Here is a 15,005-nt window from a genome sequence, read left to right as displayed (position 1 = left end):
GTTGAATGCAGACAAGACAGGAGCATCAGCAATAAGGAAAACTGAAGACCTATAAATGCAGGTGCAAAGCAACCGGACCATGGTATAGCTCATTCCAAGCTATCACCAGCAACTCAAATTGTGTTAGTGCGCTATACCGCAAAATGCAATCTTTATTGTAGATTACGCAATTTAGAGTTCATTGTTCTCACCATTGAACTGTACAGCAAAGTTATAATTAATGAACACATTCATTATCCCCACCCAAAAAAAAAAAAAAAAAAAAGCTAGAAACTAGAGTAAGCTTTAGACCTTCTTTCTTCTGCAATCTGGCTTGTAGATTTTAGTGCTCATGGAAATGATAAACTAAAAGTACTGATGAAATCTGAAACAGGTCAGCTCCTACACACAGCCCTGTCAAATTCTCTGCCAAAACAAAGCATCTCATTAGTGGGGACTGTGTGCAGGCTACTCTTGACGGAGCAGAAGTCTTGGAAGTGGTTCTTTTTTTCTGCTCTATTTTGCTTCTACATGAACTTGGCTCTGTGAACTCAACTTCTCAGGTGGGTTTGTGATACATGCAAAACAGCTAGTGGGAATTGGGATGGACTCCCAAATTTCTTTTCGCTCATGACTAGAGTAAAGATTTGAGCCAGAAAGTAGAGAGCACTAAAATCACCAACTAATCCTTGACATCCAATATTTTACATGCAGGATACAAAGATGCAGGATACATAACAACCAGAAATATTACTAATATACAGTACAAATCAGCTCCTTCCAGTTCATAACAAGGCTCTGCCGTGGCACAGCTCATCGTTGCAAAGCTTGCACGCATAACAAATACACATCGTTTAATGTCTGCTTATGTCCAAAGGATAAAATATCAATGGGCATATACTTGCTTGAGTATTACTAACAAGCAATAAATTAGAGATATTTAACTGACCTAGAAGTCTTTTTTTGACTGGTTGCAATTCCACTGTGATTAGACTGAGTTGCATATCTGGCTGTGAGACTGTATGAGAAGAAACAGAGAAATTGAATTAAAGAATTTCTTTGAACATGTATAGAAAGAACACACTTACCAGCAAGCTATGAGTTAATGAATGCAAATTGAACATGGATAGAAAACACAAATTAACTGGCAAAAATATGAAATAATGCGAACATGCAGATTTTTATGAGAGATGCAATGCACAGATTATGAAATAATGGATATTGTTAAAACTTGTCTCATTTGCTGGAAACTATCTAAGGAATAGACCATGTGGGCAAATTTCCACAATGACTGAATTACTGAATTCGAGCTCAATTCACACAGAGTGCACCTCCAAACTTTGTGCTTTTTTTTTTTTTTTTAATTTTTTCTCCACAATAAAAAGTCCTAAGCACAAATATACTAGTTTCTCCAGCATCCTGATTGGGTTCACAGCCTGGCAGTCAGGAACAAATGTGCTATACCAGATCCAACATGGTCTCAGAATAATTCTCGCTAAAGAAAGGTGACCCTCCTGACAGTAGAGGTATAGAGCTATATGGAAGAAGCATCCCATCATAATTTTCATTACTGTTACAGATCACGTATGTGATGCATTACCCAGGCAATGAATCAGAAGCTTCATTAGAAAAGCCCTGACGTGCTCAGACTCATTGTTAAATTCCATAGGAAAATGCACCTTTGTCTATTAAGGCATCCGAGTAGTATTTCTGCAACAGAAGATACACTGTGCTGCAGGGCTAAAAACTGTATGTTCCTTTTGACACCCAACAATGTGTCATTACTAAAGAGCAAATGTATGACTATTAGTTTAGACATTTGCATAGGGGACATGTCAAATGTACGGCCAAGGTAAGGCCTCCTGCCAGACAATTTCAGTTACTATAAACAGGTGCATCCTTTGGGATCCACACAGCCTAAGGATATAGACAGGTGCCTAAGCCAGGTGCAATCACAACACCAAATTCCTTGCATTATTAAGGAAGTGACGGAGAACTGAGTAAGCAAAAACTCTTGATAGTCACAGATTGCTTTTTGTCTCTTACAGTTCTGCAACTTCTAGCAATTCTTCTGAGTAGCAGCAAAACCCACCATGTTCTAGTCCCGGCTTTATAGATTGGCAGCACTAATAAGAAACACGTGGTGGTATTGAGTCTACCAGAAAAGTGTTAAGCAATTTCTGCTAGTCCACCAAAGCAGACAGCCTGAGTATAGAGCGGATGGGAGAAGCCCTCAAGGGAGAAAGCTCTTCCCAGACTGGCACAGCAGTCCTGAAGAGGGGCAAGGGGAAGGCGCAAACCAAGGGACAATGTGAGACTTGAGGGAGATGCACGATTATTGTTGCTTTACCAAATTAAACCCCAATAAAGGGTTCAGCATGGCCTCTGTGCCTGCCAATTACACAAGGCACATGTGCATGTGATGAGTATAAAAAAATAGGAGAGTACTTCAGTCTTAAGAGGGCAAAAAGGAATCATTCAATATATAAAAGCAGCATTCAATTCTCTGACATATTTTCACAGTAATGCTGACAAAGTGCTTTTTTATATGACCATAACTTCAGTGGAAATTATAATAAATTATAATAGTATCATAATAATTACAGTTTATATATTTTTATCTATCTAGTCATTAGTATATTAAATTATATTTCACTTACAGCTATCTTTCTTAATCATGTCTGGAGTTATGATGCAAATGTGACACAGGATGTTGCTAAATTTGTGCCTGGCATGACAGCCCATCTTTTGATAAGATCTTCCACTCATGTTTTTTTCAACATATTTAAAATGAAGGAATCTAGAAATGGTTAGCTGGTTATCTGCATTGACTAAACTGAGAAGTTTGTGAGAAAAATGGTATGTTAAATAAAACCTTAGTGCATTTATGCTGTAAAAGGTAAAATGATACACAGTACAATCAACATGGACAGTGAGCTGGAAAAAGAGAGTGAATAGGATGCATTGCCATAGCGTATCGTAGCTTTTCTACCTCAAACAAAACAATTTCAAAGTAACTGGAAAGATCAAATAACTTAATCTCAGTGATGTTGCCGAGATGTTGACAAGCTTGCCCACAGACAGACGGCACCTTTTTTTTTTTTTTCTTTTTAAAAGCAATAAATACACGAAGCACCTATCTAGAAATGCTTGCTAGAATGCTTTCCTTCTGTGCCTGTTACTTGGGATTTCATCCACTAGAAAATTCATGAAAAATCAGTTTATAGACTGCTTTCAAACTTTCCAGACAGGCTTGAAAGGCATTGATGGATGTATTAATGTCAGTAAAGCATCATTTCCACTGTGACTGAGTAAATTTATTTTCCAAAGTAATGTGACAAATAACAGGGAAAAAGAGAACTTTAACAGCTCATAAACCAGGTGCATCAAGTTCCTAATGACTTTGGGTTTTCCTTCTCAGTTAGCACTGGATGTGCTGGACCCATTAAAGTTTTGCACAGACGCCTGTTTCCCAACTTCTGGCTCCACTATTACAGATGTGAACTGCAACACATCTGAAGTCTACCCACTCTTCTAAATGTATAAACAAATATTCACCTGCTGCCCTCCATTCTACCGAACAATCGTCTGTGGGTAACATCTGGCAGTCCGGAAAATAAACCTGTTTTGCTTAAAACAGTAATTTTTTTATGTTTACAGATCCATCCAAAGGTTCAATAAATATGTGCCTGCATTAAAGCAGCACAGTAGAAGTTTAACAGTACAGCATTTAAGACAAGGAAGGATTTATTGGCAGAGGGTTGGAAAGGGGGATTTTCAAAGCCTCTAGTTCTCAGCTGTCTGCTCCAAGACCCTTTCCACTTCCATAATACTCCCACCAGTAGTCTTCCCTGACATGGTCATAGTTTTGACTCCTCCTCGGAGCCACAGGAGTCGCCTGCAAAGCCCAGCCACGGCGCATTGCTGGGAAGGGGATATACAAACTAGAGAGGAGACCAACCCTGCCTGTAGAGCCAGCAGGAAAGCCCGCTGCTCCTGGAGCTACAGCCTGGCATGGCAGTCTTGGGGGCAATCGCAGCACTGGCCCTGGGCCAGGACCAAGCATCATGCTTAGCTCTCCTCTTCCACCTAACACATAGGGGAAAAGAAGGCAGCTGCTCTTGGTTAAGCAAAGCCTGTTCAAAACAGGTAAGATAGCATACACGCATCTGATCCCAAATCCTTAGAAATCGCCTGGACTCTGCAAACCGGCTTCCAGGTGGAAATTGAGCCCCAACATTTTCTCTCGCAAACCAGTGAAATGCTAGTCAACATAGCAGATATGAAACGGTGACAGCGGGTAATTTCTGTTGCTGGTGCCTTAGTTAAATGCTGTGAGAAAATGGAATGAACATCCTGAGATTGCCCAGAAAGGTAATCCCCTACCAGCACACAGGTAGCTGGGGTAGTGTTGAGAAGGAAGGTATAGAGATGTTAGAGACTGTACTGACCGGGAGGTGCTGGTGGGGAACACCACAGCTGTACTGCAGCCACGCTGGTTGCAGAAACTAGGACACTGCGCTGCACCGCATGGCCATCCAGCATGGTCACTTGTGTTGGGGAGGTATGCACCATGTTCCACCGAGACGGGGAACCGATGGAGGGCATGCAGTTGCAGGCAGGATAAGAGGATTAAGAAATGGTTCTCAAAGGTGTAGGGGAACCTAGGAAACCAATATAAGCTACATTACTAAAGGTTCTTAAATGCCCTCCCACTGAAAATGAAGTGAAATATTCAACTGAAACTGGCAAGTAAGAACAAAGAAGATGAAGAGGGAAGGCCACTCAACACTGGATGAAACTGCCAGAAAGCTTGTCTTTCTGCTATACGAATAGCATGGTATATCAAGAAAGAATCAACTCCTTGAAGGATGGACCTCCTATAAACCTGGGTATAGAGCATGAATCAAGCTGAAAGTACTTTAACCTCATTCTTCAAAAAGTAACCCATGCAGTGTCAGCCTGAATATCATCTATTTTTTATTAACAGTCTTTTGAAAGATCAAAAGGATCATGTTACATCACACTGTCGTTTTCCTATAATGTTAAGAGTCACATGGTGGTTCCAAAATTCCAGCTATGTGATCTGTTAAAATTAAATAAAAGGCAGAGGGGTTTGTAGTATGTAATCAAAGTCTGTCTACTTTACTGGCATACTTAATTTCAATATGCTGTTGCTCTAATAAAGTGCATTTATATCACTAGGGTGACTGCACTCCAGAACTGTTTGAGACTTTTCTATTAGAATGATTCCCTGATAAAAAACCCCCTAGATTAAAAGGAATTAATTTTAAATGGAAAAATTTCACCAGAAGAGCTTGTTTGTGCTGTATACAATTTCTATTTATTTATTTATTTATTTGTTTTAACAAATTCCTTGCCTGCATACTTCTCATCAGCCTGCCTGGCAAAAGGAATGACAGATAATATTCTAAGATTCACCCGACTCCAAATCCCACACCTGCCTGGAGAAATGCCACAGAAAACAAAAGTTTCCAGGCTCCTCACCACACCAAACAATCTAAGCAGCTAGAAGATCCCCGATTCCTCAAATGAACAGTCAAAGACGACTGAGGAAGAAACCAAAAAAACCTGAATTTTCTCATGAGCAATATTTTTCAGACATTTCTTTCGCCTTTTTAGCCCAGTCCTGGTGAATTGATATATACTTATATCTATGTATATGCATCTATCTATCTACATATACTTTTTTTAAAAAAAGTTATTTATACATAAATGTTACATGTGTATGTGTATTTTATAGATATATCTATATTTTATAGATGTCTATTTATATCTATATATATCTAACACAGAAACCCACTTTTATTTTTTCATTCACAAGAGGAAATATCTATGGCTCAGGCAGTTCTAGCTCATACCATGTCATCTGTTCTATATTAGGTGGACATTTCTCCTTTCCACTCTTTGAACTTCTGGCATCTCATACAAGAAGTCTGTCTCCAACTGATTCAAGCTTGGAGGTAGAAGTAAAATTGTGTTTTCAATATTTTCCTGTTGTTCACAGTTCATAAACCAAAACTCAGACAACCCAGTTTTGCATCAACATTTATGTTCTTGCAGAGCAAAGAACGAATCGCCCACCACAGTGACCAAACCTTTCCCACCCTGGTCCCAGTATTTGCACTATAGGTATTTTGTGGAATTTAATGAAAGAATATATGAAATCACAACCTTACAGAAAAAAAATTATATCAACTAAGTAATAAATGTGCTACTTAGCTAACCTGGTCTGTAACTCACCTAAAGTAATGCAAACAATCTTTTAAAAAACATTATTTTTTCTGAACAAATCAGCCAAGTGGGTAACAGCCTGCTGCCAGAACTAGGACTATGCCCTTAGGGACCAATCATACCCTTTTATGTCCTTATCTCTATACCATTTATGATCTTGCACTAGAACAAAATTATATCAGATGATCTGCATAATAATGTATACCACTACTCTGCTTCACAGTTTGATAGACTAAGACTGTAACAAAGTTTTCTCCTAGAGGGAATGAAAAAGGGGGTGCCCGAAAGCCTGAGGCTGTCACTTTTTCAAATCTACACTCTTTGCCTTTTGAACCCTTTCACAGATTTCCAGAAAATCCACATTCATCAGCACATCCTAAAGTCTAGTTGGGATTGCTATAAACCTGCGTCAGTCAACCAATTAACACATAGTTAAGGATATTCTTATTTATGGTATTAAAGTACGCTTGTGAGCATTTTGTTGGGTCTCCCCATTGACTCGAAAACAGCAAAGAGCTATGCAATATAAAGAAACTACAAAACCTTCTATCAACATTTTAGCTATGTTCCTATGAGCATCTTCAAAAAAGCAGATCAAACCAGAAATACATATATAAGTGAGTTTCCTAAGCTGCTCATTTATCTCTGGTGTGTTGACTTTGAAACAAAAGCTCATTTTTTAACTTCTATTTTAATCCATTTTCCATGGGCACTAATTGTTATAAACAGCACTGCCTGTGCTTCTTTGGAATTGTATGGATTTGTAATTTTTTTTTAAGTCAATGAAGAGAGCAAGTCGTCTTCTCCAGAGCAGCTGCAAAGTGTACTGTTATTTCATTGCCTGATACCTGCAAAACAACAACATGTAGAATATCACATTTGTTACGCAGTCTGTGAAAATATTAAGAGATTAAAGTTGATAAAAAGGACTGACAGTAGCAAAGAAACTAGCAGTACAGACAGAAGACTATGACTTAAATGACTGCAAGAATGCAAGGAAAAGACTTTGCTATCAAGAGATCTATCAAGGAATAAATAGAAATAAGGAAAGAACATTTTGCTTCAGAATAGGTAAGAAAATTAATCATAGGACAAAAGAAAGAATGAAGACCACAATAGTTCACTACAACTGCCATTGAACTATACATTTATTCAAATTATATTTGCCATATACACAAAAAAAAATCACAGGCAAACCCAAACGTTTGCAAGACATCAAAATTAAATAGGTGGAACACCTGGGAAAGGAAAAAATGCTTGGACACAATTTCAGCAGAACCCACTTGCAGAGAATGAGAAGAATTAATGAATCTGTATGGAGAGTGAGGGTAGAACAACAAAAAATGCTTGAAGGGAAAGTAACTACATTGTAAAGCTACTATTCCTTCAAAAGGAAATATATAAAAAGTTGGATTAAAATGCTACAGGGATGAATGGAACATTTCGCATTAAATTCTACATGATCTGGATTAGCAACAGTGAAAATTATGGCCAAAGTGCATCAAAACTGAAATTTAAAAAGTCACGAGTGGCAAAAGAGACAAGTGCAAGATAGTGAAACTATCTGAAATGCACAGGATGAAAACTGCCACTGAAGTAAATTAAAACACTTTTGAAAACTGTAAGAACAGACAATGAGAAAGGAGGACAGTTGCATTTTGAAATGCACGCAGAACAAGAGGCAGAGAAAGAAATACCATTCTTGAGCAGATGGCAGAGGTATTTCTAAAGAGGAGAAATCAGTGTAACTACATGTCACAAGTTCCTAAAGAAAACGTTCAGACAAACATCAGGTACTTTGCAGAGAGGAAGAACTGTGGAACGTACTAAATAACACACAAGGGCAGGTACCAACCAGTAAAGGACAAGATTTTCAGGATCCAGTCCACAGAATTAAGTAAGAAGGTAAAAGATATAAGTCGTTACTGAGAGGTTGGCAGTAAAATGTTTAAATAGATGAAAAATTTTAAAAGAATCTTAAAAGCTATTGAGAGGCTATAAAATGCTTTATAATTTACATTTTTATATTTTCTATCTAGTAGGTGCTATATTATAGCTATAGAAAAGACCATTTGTTTTAGAGACTGAAAGTCCATTTTTAAAGTCTCCTTTTTTTTTTTCTTATTTTAAGCTTAAGAGATATTATTAGGTATCTTCTTATCTTAGAGAGCATGGGCTACAGGGAAGAAGTACGTGAAAAATACTTTCTTACTATTGCAATATTCTGCCTTTTCGGTGTGAAGGTTATTAGAAAGGTTAGTCATTTGCCATCATTGAAAAGTAATGGTATACCTTTTGTGTATGGTAATTTCTAAGTCTCTCAAACAAAACAGAAGTATGTATTATGAAATTTCAAATAGTGCTGATGCATTTTCGCATGCTGTTTCAAAATATAGCCATTAAGGTGAATTTTAGAGGGGGGGGAGGAAATTGTACTGAAACTGTGGCAGTAATATTAACATGTAGGAGGCTATGACAGTGTATTTTTTACAATGTTCTGTCGACGTATCATAGCTGTAGCCTAGAAAACTCCTGAAACTGTAGTAATTCCCAGCATGTAATGACAGTTATATCAAATGCCTAAATTAATTTCATAGCTATGTGAGGTAAACAAATGGCATGTGCAAGAAGAGCCACTTTTCCTGAGGACCTATATAGTGCTTATCACAGAAGCAGATCTCTAATTTATGTAACTCATCATTATTAAATATCATCTATTTGCTTAGGTAAACCGTTAACTGATTTAATTGGTACGCAGAGATACTATATACTTTTGTTACTTGGACTTCAGGACAATGAAGATGAAAGAACTTCCTTCCTGAAGTTCCTTTTACTGGGAACCTTGAGGACTGTAATGATTACGTCTTTGAGGAGTAGAACAAAATGGGGCCAACGCTGATTTTCGAGATAGAAAGATAGCTCAGTTAAAGTAAAATTAAATCCCTAAGGTCCATTTGAAAGTCAGCTGCTGCAGAGCCAGGTGCAATCACATTAAGCAATTCATTCTGCATTATCTCCCAGACGTATAAAAATACATCAGATTAGGCTAATAGCAGTTTGTTCGCTTAGACCCTTACTAGACAACAGAGAACAAAAAGAAGAAATAAACCTTTTCCTGATTTGTCTTCTCTGCAGTCATTAAATAATGATTCTGTAGTGGGAAAAGCAGGAACTACCTATCTGTTTCCCTTCATTAAAGCCAAGTGACTACCAGTGGCAGGAGCTAAGGACAGCGAAGGGACTTGGTTCATTGCTTTCCTTTCCATTAACCGAGGAAGACGCGCAACTACGTACACATTCCATTTTTTAGCCTATGTCAGTGCAAGGCATTTGGTGCAGACTGTTAAGGTTATGTTTTTAAGCCCTGAAGACACTGAAACAAAGGCCTTTTTCTAAATTGAGAGTGGTGTAACCAAGATTCGTATACGGATTGCCAGTATTCTGGCATGGATCTATTTAAATTCATAATCATAACCACTACATTTGCATTACTGTATTTCACACAGCACAAGCTGTGTGTCCAATATGCTTCATTTTTCCCCTAGTACTTCTGAGCAGGAGGCAACATGAAACCCAGTTCATTGCAGTAGTTATATATGCAACTGCCTGTAGAAGTCAGCTACCTAACTTTGTTTATGCGCCTAGGAAAACCAGGGTGCTCTTTTAATATAACAAATTTAACAAAATCCATCTGGACCTCAAGCTGTGCTCATCATTCCTGTACGTGATAAAATAGTTTGTCCGTCTCAGGGAATTTTGCTGACAGCTTACTGAAACCAGTTACTGCCTAATCCATAAATGAGACAGAACTTCTTTCATCCACATGTGTTTTCTCTTAGTATCTGGGTGGTTGAAAGATCATCACTGCAGAAAGTTTAGATGTATTGCTGTGATAATGGAATCCACTAGCAAAGCGAAGCATAAAAATATAATGTAACCATTGTTGTCATCTATCTGTACTGACAGATATAAATAAGGCCACCAGCACTGTATTTTTTTAACTAAATCTCAAAGCAGCAACAAAGCCATAACTAAAGAGTGAAGTGCCTACCTCAGATCTTGAAGTATTCAATTCCCACAGTTAGTCACACAAGAATATAGGAAATTTTAGGATAGAGAGAAATCAGAAATCACATCTAAAACCATTCTCTCCCTTAGTTTACCATTTATTATTTACCACAGATTTTTCCACTAATCATCTAAATCATTATAAGAGTTTTTATACTTAGTGGTACAAAATCATAATCTTCCTTAAATAAAGCATATGCTTTGCAAGGAAATTTCACTTACCACAAATCAACTTCCTTTGTTCTTTTTACATTTAATTTGAAATGTTGCTGTTGGCCCCAGGATTAGATAGGCCAATGATTCTCTTTCACACGCAGAATCTTGCTCCTCTTCCGCATGCACAATTTTTGCAATTCTGATCTTGGTTATGGACAGATTGCAATGTTAAAGTGTTGCCATACTGACCAACTTTAGAGAACTTTGTTAGGAGCCTGCCATAGAATATTCATTATACCCCTATGCAAACTTTACACTAAGGGGAGAGAGGCACCTCCAGAAATCAGTTTAATTCCATTCCTAATCCATGTCATCTCCTGTAGGAGACACTGATTACATGGTCATCCACGGACAACTAGCCTCCCATTTCTGCCCAAACCTAATCCTGTCAGTCTCATGATATTCTGATTATAACCTTCCCCTGGGGCTTCTGCTTGTTTACCACAGAAAACCAACCTGGCTATTAAAGCTGTAGAGTCCTAATAACATTTTTGTGCCTGTTTCAGCTTTTGTTGACAACGGGCCCAAACACTCTCTCATTGTGGTCGATACTAAAGTAGGTTGGCTTCGGTGGCGTGCGGAATGGGCTCAGACCCAGTAACGATCACAGACATTGATCATTACTGAGGACACCATAACCTGGAAATCATCATTGTCATCATCATCATTATCATCATCAGGACCACACTTGCACAGTAGAAGTGTGAGACACTAGCCCTGTACAAAGACAAAACTGTCTTCGGCAGGGCCTGGATGCTACCACTTCTGTATCCTGACCATCTTCTGTGTGACTTCTCAGAGGTATTTCTCTCTCCCATGTATAATCTGTATTTCTGTCTGAAACAGTGGAGAGCATCACCTTTTCATATCTGTTTAATAAAGTACACGCAACAGCTTTTTACCTCCTAGGAAATCAAGTTGAAGCTGAGCGATATCCTTCCTATACCTTAGCTGGAAGCAACAAAGAAGGTAACTTTCCCAATGGAATAATCTAACCTAAAGTAACTTCAATTATAAAGACATACTTTCAAAGAGTTAAATTACAACATGAAATGTGATTGCTCACTGAACTTTTTAAAAAGTACAAAGTTTATAAAAAGTATCCACCTTTTTCAGCGTATATGTTTTGGTTTTGCTTACATGTCTGCACACAAACACGTACATACCAAATGCATTTGATGGTATGCAATGCCTTAGAATGACAGCTTTATTTCTCAGTAGAAATATATGAATCTTCAGTTAAATAAAATACCCATAGGTATCAGAAGATAATTTTCACAATACACTTGAAAATTTACTCAAATTAGGTTTGAAGACTTTTGCCATTATTGAATAATGATGAATGTGCCACTCAGGTGTTCGCTACTATGTTCATTATCTGGCTTCTGCTATAATAATTTTATTATTTTTCTTGTTCCTCTCAAAAATCTGAAAGACCTGTTTCTAGGTGATAAAGGACCACAGACCAAATTAATGGAAAATAATCTCTGTTATGTGCACTTGCTAAATAATTTTTCCTGCATATACACCACGAGTAATTTGCTGCCTTAAGGTTTCTACATGTCAGCCCTTTTCACAGTATAAAATGCTAGAAAACAGAAAGCATTAAGAATTTTTAAAAGCATTTTCAGAACTGCAACATGCTAATGAAGGAAGTGAAGCATAGCTGCATGATAAACGTGTAATAATAAATTGCCTTAAAGATTAACATCCACTATGAAAAGATAAAATAGCTCATTTTATCACCACTACTTTAGAAAAAAGTAAGATTGCTCTATTATTGATAGTAGTTAGATTATCTATTACTGAGTTAATAATTTCACACGGAAAAAGTGAAGAATATGACATTATTATATACCTTAGATTTTATCACTCTTCAATATATTTGTTCAATGAAAGAGGAAGGTTTAAGTATCTGCATGAAACTACTTTTTGCCAAAAAGACATAAAAGTCTCAAGTGTCCCATGGAGCAGCTGTATGAGTTTCTTAGGACCTTCTAGATCATGAACTCCTGCCCTGTAAATAAGTCAGTCATGTTGGTTCCTTCTGTAATTAATGCTGAGACACAGTTGCCATGAAATCATAGCATAGAAATCAGTCCTGGGAATCATGCAAGCTACCTGTCCACATTTCAGATAGCAAAAGGTAGGCAAGAGGCAAGACGAATTCCATCAAAGGCATCTTTTCTTTTTTAATTTCATATTTTGGCTTCTTTCTAAACAGAAGCTTTTATTTACCCATTAACAGCTTAAAACTAAAAAGCTGTTTGGCAAATAATTTTGAATTATTTTCCAAAATATTTGCTTTGATGGGGAAGAAAAAGAAATTAAATTAAATTTAATTAAATGACTACTATGAAAAGAAAGGTTGCTAAGTCCACCACAGAGAGTTCATATCAATGTATAGTTGTATATGCCCATCCACTTGTGGAAAATCTGCTTTTCATAGGTAGTCATTTTTCTTAGAAGGGGACATATTATTTTATGGTAATTTCCTAATATTACTTCAAAAGAGTGACAAATGAAAAAGCCAATTAATATTTAAAAAATCTGTATTTCTGTTTGTTTCTAAGTCCTGGAGCACCTTGTTTTGCTAGCAGCTCAGAATACTAGACTTATTTGTAGAAGAAGATGGAAATCTTTCATAGAGAATAAAGGTTTTAGAAGTAGGGACCTTCCTTTATCCTTCAAGCCTTTACTGAAAAATATTTGGATAGAGAAAATCATATTCTCTCAGGCTGTACACAAGTTTATGGTGACAAATATTGAACTTCTGTATATGTTCAGAAAGATTCTTACTTTCAGTTTACAGATAGGAAATAAAAAAGATGGTATCAATCTCGGTGTAATAATTTTTTACATAGAAACATTTTGCAGCTGAAACATAGCTATGAATAGAAATTTAATCAAAAAAATGAAATTATTTTAGACTCCTGGCATTAAAGTAAAAGGTCTAAGGCACACTGATGGAAGTAAATTTTTTTTTAAAACAGCCTTAGATGTCACTTTATGAATGCTGAGGTTCTGGACATGGAACAATTGCCCTTCCTCGTAACGAAGTATATTTAAACATAGTAAAGAGGAAGAGGCGAAAAAGGCACCGAAGAACCATGAGATCATGGGGAATTATAATGAAAAGAAAGCTTTATAAAAACTTCATCCCCTCTTTGACTACCATTCCTGAGCAGACAAAGGACTAGTGTGCAATCACGGTCTTCCAAATAGTAAACAACTGCTTTGCTCCAAGCTTTTTTTGACAAACAGAATTCCTTGCAATAGTGGTAATGTATAAAGGAACACAGTAACTATTTTTTATTAAAAATTCACCAAGAGTAAATCAGAAAAGCAGGAAATGTTTCAGTTCTTTTACTAAATTATAAACAAAACCCAATAACCAAAGGCATTTACATGAAGCTGGCTAACCCCTTAATTCCACTGATTAAAGCAGTGAACACTTGTAGACCTACATTCAAAATGTTTTCCTTATGATAAGAAAAACATTTAATTTCTGAATAACAAGATGTTATTGCCTCTTATGCAGTATTAAATATCCTTCAGAAAGCAAAAATTCACTTCAAAAAATGTTGAGAGTGGTCAGATTCTTATAGGATCACACCATAATTCCCTAGATTACATGTTAATAGTAAACTTCATGGAGAAAGCATTCAAAGACATTCATTTTCAGTAGCAGAGAAAAAAAAAAAGGCATTTCACATTGCAATGCCCAAGGCAAACTCAAGTGTATCTTAATTTTTGTATCAAATGAAGTAACTAAAATGCCATCAGCAACATTTTCCTATAAGTATATTTTTACAACATTCCTAGTTTCAAGACAAAGATTTCTATTAGGCTGAAGTGTGAAAAGCTGAAGAAGAAATATGTTTATTATAAACATGAAAGTGTAATTTAGATATGAATGGACTCAAGAACCAAAATTTCATTATCGTAGTCTGATACTTTTAATCCATCCTAGATCACTGATTTATCCCATTCTAGACATACAATTGTTCAGTAAGTATGCAAAAAAAATTCAAACAAGCAAATAATAAATCAAACAAGTATTTAAACCAACAGAGCAATACATAAAACTCTTCATGAAGAACTGCAGTTTACATAGTCCTACCTGTGAACAGCTTTTTTTTAACTTCCCCAATAAAGTATATGTTACTAACACTCTTTCCATTTAAACAGATACTTGTATTTAAAACCGATTCTTTTGTCACTGCTAGTAAGGAAGTACCTTCTCAAAATATGTTTTACGCTTCAGTCTGAAAGCAATGTAATTCAGCAATTAAGGGTTCTGTTGAGTGCTTTACTTTCCTAAAACTAAATCATAAACTGTCCACTTAAAAGAAACAACTAGATTAAGGCCACATCTTCTCCCTTTCAAAAAACATTCAAATAGAATAAGGCACTCAAAACCAGAACGCATGGGGATGCAAAGAGTTTATGACAAATGAAACTATTAATTCTGCCTTTTCCCCAGG

General features: G+C 36.7%; 1 protein-coding gene across 13 annotated transcripts in view; it reads right to left on the bottom strand.

The window, feature by feature from the left end:
* The window catches only part of NAV3 (neuron navigator 3), a 273,105-nt gene that overhangs the window by 144,329 nt on the left and 113,771 nt on the right, over positions 1 to 15,005 (bottom strand). For 10 of the 13 annotated variants that reach the window (XM_054831177.1, XM_054831187.1, XM_054831197.1 and 7 more), the window contains exon 6: positions 929 to 997. The exons of 2 other annotated variants lie outside the window; for them this stretch is intronic. In XM_054831177.1, the coding sequence (XP_054687152.1) occupies positions 929 to 997 (69 nt within the window). Of the gene's footprint in view, positions 1 to 928; positions 998 to 5,861; positions 5,955 to 15,005 lie in introns of those variants that run through there. One more of the 13 variants, XM_054831279.1, reaches the window with a different exon arrangement.

Source organism: Grus americana, chromosome 1, assembly GCF_028858705.1.
Source record: "Grus americana isolate bGruAme1 chromosome 1, bGruAme1.mat, whole genome shotgun sequence".
In the NCBI taxonomy this organism is placed as follows: Eukaryota; Metazoa; Chordata; class Aves; order Gruiformes; family Gruidae; genus Grus; species Grus americana.
Note: the sequence above shows the minus strand (reverse complement) of the source record. Positions and strands in the feature narration are given on the sequence as shown.